Below are 7,861 nucleotides of genomic sequence, written 5' to 3'. Positions count from 1 at the left end.
TTTAATATGAAACAAATCCACAGATTTCAAATTATGTCTATTGTATTGCAGTATTCAAATAATAAATGTTTAATGTGGAGTGACAGATCGCTGTAGCGCCTCCTCAGTTCAACAGACGCAGCAGCGCGAGGTGCACGTGAACTGATCGTCTCCTCCACATTAATACCAGTTTCAGCACAAAATAAACATGACTAAACATCCGAAGGTAAGTTAAAAGAATGAGTATAACTTTACACTCCGTATCCTGTCTCATGTAATCGCTCAATCAGTGTTTAAGCTGCGCAAAGATGTCAATATAACGGCTTGTAAACAATGTCACGTAACGTCACATTTATCTCAGAAAAACATATTCGATATTAGAGAGGGGCATTTTGCTTAATATATGCACCATATAACATATTCATTATACATTTTACTGTTCTTCAGTGTTTAATTTATGTTTGAATAAATCCATCAAGTTATGACAGCCACCATTTAAATGTTTATATTTCAAAAAACGAATTGAAGTAGAAATATTAATATGTAACTAACTTTATTATTGTAAAAACTTCATTAATTTTAACCTTCAATATTATAGTAATGTTGTACCAACTGACTCTCATGTATATTTTACAGCATTAGTTGAGATTTGTTTTCCTTGAGAAAATGTGGCAGGTACTGTACCTGATATATATATCAATAATCGATATTGAGTCGAATCGGTAATCGAATCGCAAGCTTGTGAATGAGAATCGAATCGAATCGTGAAATTCATGTCAAAACCCAGCCCTATTTATCATTAAGACTTGTACTCATGGAAATTACTAAAGTAGTCAATCGAATCGCAAGCTTGTGAATGAGAATCGAATCGAATCGTGAAATTCGTGTCAAAACCCAGCCCTATTTATCATTAAGATTTGTACTCATGGAAATTACTAAAGTAGTCAAACCTGTTCATTAGAAGGGGGTCCCAATACTTTTGTCCATATATGAGCCATTCTACAGAATGTGAAACTGCTGTCCCACAACCAAAAAAACATATTTAAAAAGCATTTAAGCATTCAAATCTTAGATGTTTACTAAGATCCTTCTATTATCTATTGAAACCCACAATAATATTTAAAATATTTGTAAGCTTAATATATAAAGTCATCATTTATTGGGTACTTTCGGTTGGGAGGTGGCTGTCCCGAACCCTAACCCCTAAATTTCAACATGTTTTAAGTTATATTAAGTAATTATTTCATTTAATTATTAATTAATTAAGTAATTTTTTTTTTATTTGTTTCCATTGTTGTTTTTAAAAGTATCTTTTTGATTCTTTTAAAAAGTGAAGTTCAAAACATATTTATTTTATATTTTCTTTGTAAATTATGAAACAAAAAAAAAAAGTGTCCTGCATTTTTCATGTCACTACCGAAACAGTGCGCGTTTTAGTCTATTGGCCGAGATTTGAACTACACCCCTAAATTTAAGATCAGGAAACATCCCTGTGTCCCCCTCTCTCATTGCTACAAGGTGTGAGTAGATAGGTCTCATCATTTTGAGGTAAATGTGTTCAAAAGGCTGAAAAATCTGTGTGTAACTTTAAGGAACGTCACTACCGAACACCTTTTTTCTGCAATTAAGCACACTTTTTTGGGGAGTTATTCCATAACATTTAGTTTTTATAGGTATACCACTGTTCAGAACTGTGCTAGCTAACCATGTGCTGATTAGCATCTTTGAGCTAGGTTCAAAAGCACTACCGAAATATTTGGTGGAGTTTCGGTAGTGACATCTTTGGGTTTTTTTTTGGGGTGTTATCCCATAGAATTGTCACGACCGAAACATGTCTTCATTGTTTTGGTAGTGACAAAAGGGAGCACATAATCCTCATATCTGGGGGAAATAAACTAAAATTGAGTACATTATGCATTGTATTTTAGTATGTTTCAGTAGTGTTTTAATCTGCGAGTTAAATTCTGTGATGTGGTTGCTACCAAAGCATTACGGTCACTACCAAAAATGTGCAGTCACTACCGAAACGTGGGTTGGTTTGTCAAAAATAAAGTATACTGACTTATCAACTAAGGTGTTATGATAGTTTTTATTTCAATGAATATTCAAACTAACGAATGCTTAACGTTGAAATCAGTATGATCAACTTTTCGCCTTTTACAAAGAAAAATTGGATTCAAAATACAACAAATCTTATAAATTACACTTGAAATATTGTTAAAAAATTTAATTGTTATTGATTTACCTCTGAAAATGTACAATAGCAAAAAATGTACAAAAGTTTAGCAAAATCTTAATAGGTCAATATAACCCTTCTAATTAAATTATTATTACTGTGTTTTGGTATAGTGACACATTTGGGGAGAGGACAAATATTCCAAAACTTTCTGAAAATACAATATGAGGATTAACTGCACAATTACTAGAAATGTGTACCTTGGATATTATACAATTTGCATACACACAATTTGACTTTTTTCAAGACGTTTCCAACTCTTGACTTTCTGTAGAATGGCCCATATACATTTGCCCCAAAATGTATGAATGTGCTTTTGTGTACGTTTATAAGTACAGAATGAAGTGTCCTTGTTTCTGGGGCTGCTGTGTACCCGTCATATGTCATGTGAGATATCTAAACGTGTTACCTGGAGGAGTAGCTGGGGCTGCTGTAGCTGTAGTTGGAGGTTGTTGATGACACATAGTCAGAGCTGCTATAAAGACAGAGCATTTTTGTGGTTGAAGACATTGTACTGATCCACAGATGACTACTCCATAACCTTCCGCACTGCACTTATTTTACATCAGTTACAAAAATAAAATAAAAAAGGTGACAGGTCTGTCCTCCAGATCCTCATCACACAGTCAAGTTGTATTTTGTGCATCATTAGTCCCTTGAGGGTCCGCTTCACATATCAGAGAGTCTATGCAGTTCAAGGGCATGTTAATTCATTTCAGTGCTTATTTTTGGAATATTCGTATTACTTTTGTATTGTACAGTATGTAAGCAATTTTGTTCTTGCGCTGAGTCTTAAATCTGGGTCCTAAAGCAAACCAATTGAGAACAGCTGATCTTACGGAGCAAATTCTGGCTGAATAACTATAACGGCAGAGAATGATTCTAAGAATATGTGACCCTGGCGCACAAAAGCAGTGTTAAGTCGCTGGGGTATATTTGTAGCAACAGCCAAAAATACATTGTATGGGTCAAAATTATCCATTTTTCTTTTACGCCAAAAATCATTAGGATATTAAGTAAAGATCATGTTCCATGAAGATATTTTGAACATTTCCTACTGTAAATATATCAAAACTAAATTTTTGCATTATTATGCATTGCTAAGAACTTCATTTGGACAAATTTAAAGGCAATTTTCTCAATATTTGTTTTCAATATTTAATAGTTGCATCTCGACCAAATATTGTCCTATCCTAACAAACCATACATCAATGAAAAGCTTATTTATTCAGCTTTCAGATGATGTATACATCTCAATTTCGAAAAATTGACCCTTATTACTGGTTTTGTGGTCCAGGGTCACATATAAAGCCTCCAAGTTACCTGCCATCAAGACGCGAGTTATTCACATACTCCTTAACATAGACAAAGTTCCTGAAAAGAGAAAACAAAAGAGATCAGGCATTCAACAGGACAACACGTTCCGGTTAAATGAATCAGGATAAACTATTCAGTGGAATAACATCTTCCCACATACTTCTTGGATTCAGATTCTGGTAAGCTCTCCTGGACAGAACTCCCCACTCTTTTCATGCTGGTTTTGTAACTATAAGACAAAAATAGTCATTATGTTAGAAATCTTGTCTCAGACAACAAAGCGTGTGATCTCTGATGCACCATGCACAGCTGAAGGGTCTCGTGTACTTCTGTTCATCATAAGCTCTTTTGTTTGACTGTGGGGGACATAAGTAAAGGGTGAAAATGTAGAGACATGCAGCATTTTTAAAGCACTTGTCTTTGTCAAGGCACTATTTCAGGAAAGATCTTTTAAGAAACAACGAGTAACCCAAGACCTAAAGCAGGGCTATACTTATGTAGCTGTTAAACCTGCCCTGTATCTTTTGCTCCAGTGGTCTGCTTCTTTATTATGAAATCAGATGCTAAACAGGAAAAGCTAGTTTTGCCCTTGTGACCAATACATGAGTATTTGGCCAGACCGGACAGTTAAACGCTTGTTAACCGCATTTTAAAAAATATCTTTTTTGGAAACATGAACAAGAAAGACTTTTATTTTTCCTCTTTAGGGAACATCAGGACCTCAATGAGATATTAAGTTTGAAAAGTCAGATTTCTTCCCATGTTTTCACAAATTGTGTCTGGAAGTTAATATTAAACGTTAATCATTACTCCATATTGAATATTTTAATCAAATATTAAATCATTGTGTAATATCTTTATAAACATATTTCATATGTATACTAATGTGCATTAAAATATATAAATATCTTTTTTGTTTGGTCTCTTCCAAACTTCCAAAGGGAGCCATGGGATGATGTCAAATGATAATGTATATTACAAAATACCCCCCCCCCACAGACACGCACTAATATTTTCATTGAAAAAAAAAAAAGAATCAGAATTTTCAATCTTGTGGAATCTCAAAATGAATCATGTTTAAAAAGTGCCATATATCAACACTCCCAGATTCTGGTAATAAGACGTTTTGACAAAGTATTGATATCCCCGTCTTCTGTAATCTCAAAACCTCAAATATGAATAGCATCTTACCTGTCCATGTCTGTCTTCCAGTCACTGTGGGGGGAAAAAACAGATGTTGCTTTTAAAAAGGGATCCGGTGATATGAAGGCTAGTTGTATTTCCAGAGAGTGCGTCAACACGTGTGAAAGTGCGGTTGATGCTGTGTGAGAGTTTATCTGCAGCTCAGGTGGAGTTTTAGGGTTGGGTTTGACTCAAACTACCACACTACTTCATGCTCTGGGACTTTAACCAGGCCCGGACTGGCCATCGGGAGCACCGGGAGAATTGGTTACTGATTTGTCCCGCTGCTCTGATAATAATAATGATAATCGATAATAAGCTGCTCCGGGTGTGTGTTCACGGTGTGTGTGTGTTCACTGCTGTGTGTGTGCACTTTGGATGGATAAATGCAGAGCACTAATTCCGAGTATGGGTCACCATACTTGGCCACATGTCACTTCACTCACTTTTTTCACTTTTTAAAATCATAAATCGGTTAGTCGATTCCGAACAGAAGCGATGCGCGGGACTCGATGAAGGAGAGAAAGCGGACAGAAGAAGCAGTGAAATGTAGCTAGGTCAGTTTCATCTGTAAATACGCTAGATAGTTTTGTCTTTATTAACCTAGTTGAGTAATAAACTGCTAGTATCAGTACTAGCACCACATTACTGTCATCATTCAGAATGCTGTGCTAAAGGACATCAATATTGATTGTAAAGTTACATAAAAAAAATCAGCAGAGACAGATATTCACATGGATTTATTGTACAGGGAGGGAGGGAGCTAGAGACAGCAACACAAAAATAATATGAGTAACAGGCTCACAGCCTAATAATTCAATAGTGTATTAGACTTTTTCAACAAATATATTGTACTAATTTTGACATTTAGGCACTTTAGAAATTGTGTTTTAATACACTACCAGTCAAAATGTTTTTTAAAGAAGTTTCTTCTGCTCACCAAGCCTTCATTTATTTGATCCAAAATACAGCAAAAACAGTAATATCGTATATTATTAAACAGTAATATTTAATATTTTTATAAAAATGTAATTTATTCCTGTGATTCAATAGTGTATTAGACTTTATATTGCACTAATTTTGACATTTAAGCACTTTAGAAATTGTGTTTTAATACACTATTTTTTTTTCTTCACTTTTTTAACAGTCAAAAGGTTTTGATCAGTAATATTTTTAAATTTCAGGTTTCTTTGATGAATAGAAAGTTCAGAAGAACAGCATTTATCTGAAATCTTTTGTAAAATTATAAATATCTTTATCATCACTTTTGATAAATTTAAAACGGTAACACTTTACTTGAAGGGGTGTGCATGAGTATGGGTCACCATACTTAGCCACATGTCACTTCACTCACTTTTTTCACTTTTTAAAATCATAAATCGGTTAGTCGATTCCGAACAGAAGCGATGCGCGGGACTCGATGAAGGAGAGAAAGCGGACAGAAGAAGCAGTGAAATGTAGCTAGGTCAGTTTCATCTGTAAATACGCTAGATAGTTTTGTCTTTATTAACCTAGTTGAGTAATAAACTGCTAGTATCAGTACTAGCACCACATTACTGTCATCATTCAGAATGCTGTGCTAAAGGACATCAATATCGATTGTAAAGTTACATAAAAAAAATCAGCAGAGACAGATAATCACATGGATTTATTGTACAGGGAGGGAGGGAGCTAGAGACAGCAACACAAAAATAATATGAGTAACAGGCTCACAGCCTAATAATTCAATAGTGTATTAGACTTTATATTGCACTAATTTTGACATTTAAGCACTTTAGAAATTGTGTTTTAATACACTATTTTTTTTTCTTCACTTTTTTAACAGTCAAAAGGTTTTGATCAGTAATATTTTTAAAGTTTTTTAAAGAAGTCTCTTCTGCTCACCAAGCCTTCATTTATTTGATCCAAAATACAGCAAAAACTGTAATATCGTATATTATTAAACAGTAATATTTAATATTTTTATAAAAATGTAATTTATTCCTGTGATTTATAAGCTGTATTTTCAGCATCATTACTCCAGTCTTCAGTGTCACATGATCTTCAGAAATCATTCTAATATGCTGATCTGCTGCTCAAGAAACATTTCTGATGATTATTATTATTATTATGTTGAAAACAGATTCGTTTTTTTTTCAGGTTTCTTTGATGAATAGAAAGTTCAGAAGAACAGCATTTATCTGAAATCTTTTGTAAAATTATAAATATCTTTATCATCACTTTTGATAAATTTAAAACGGTAACACTTTACTTGAAGGGGTGTGCATAAGACTGACATGACACTTTCATAATCATGACACGACACATGCATAATCATGACATGACACATGCACAATCATGACATGACATGTCATGAATATGAAGGGTTTTTATGCATGTTTATGACAACTGTCATTAAGTGTCATTCACTCAGTTATGTAATTTTTAATGCAAAGATGACATTGTTTGAGATGTCTTTGTTATGGGCTATGGTTAGGGGTAGGGGTAGGGTTAAGTCAAATAATGTCATATTTGTATTAAAAATTACATAACTGAGTGAATGACACTTAATGACAGTTGTCATAAACATGCATAAAAACCCTTCATATTCATGACATGTCATGTCATGATTGTGCATGTGTCATGTCATGATTATGCATGTGTCGTGTCATGATTATGAAAGTGTCATGTCAGTCTTATGCACACCCCTTCAAGTAAAGTGTTACCTTTAAAACATCCTTTCTAAATAAAAGTAGTAATTTATATAATCCCCGCACTCCAAGCCTTTGGTATAGTCCATGGGTAATGTTACAAAAGCTAATCAGTATAATATGCTGATTTGCTGCTCAAGAAACATTTATTATTATTATTATTATGTTGAAAACAGATTTGATTTTTTTTTCAGGTTTCTTTGATGAATAGAAAGTTCAGAAAAACAGCATTGATCTGAAATAGAAATCTTTTGTAAAATTATAAATATCTTTATCATCACTTTTGATAAATTTAAAGCATAATACAAAAGTAGTAATTTATACAATCCCCGCACTCCAAGCGCTTGGTATAGTCCATGGGTAATGTTACAAAAGCTTTTTATTTCAGATAAATGCAGATCTTTGGATCTTTCTATTCATCAAAGAATCCTGATGTACTGTTTTAAATATTAATAAT

The 7,861-nt window shown here is 33.6% G+C and overlaps 1 protein-coding gene across 1 annotated transcript in view; it reads right to left on the bottom strand.

Annotated features, from left to right (window-relative positions):
• Positions 1–7,861, bottom strand: part of LOC107567367 (proteoglycan 4-like) — a 38,658-nt gene that overhangs the window by 3,564 nt on the left and 27,233 nt on the right. The window contains exons 28-31 of the mRNA XM_016253035.1: positions 4,724–4,747; positions 3,693–3,761; positions 3,539–3,589; positions 2,625–2,690 (exon numbers count right to left, since the gene is read on the bottom strand). Coding sequence (XP_016108521.1) covers positions 2,625–2,690; positions 3,539–3,589; positions 3,693–3,761; positions 4,724–4,747 — 210 coding nt within the window. The remainder of the gene's footprint in view (positions 1–2,624; positions 2,691–3,538; positions 3,590–3,692; positions 3,762–4,723; positions 4,748–7,861) is intronic.

Source organism: Sinocyclocheilus grahami, unplaced genomic scaffold (genome assembly GCF_001515645.1).
Source record: "Sinocyclocheilus grahami isolate Dianchi unplaced genomic scaffold, SAMN03320097.WGS_v1.1 scaffold1150.1, whole genome shotgun sequence".
NCBI lineage: Eukaryota > Metazoa > Chordata > Actinopteri > Cypriniformes > Cyprinidae > Sinocyclocheilus > Sinocyclocheilus grahami.
This window is presented reverse-complemented; position numbering and strand designations above follow the sequence as displayed.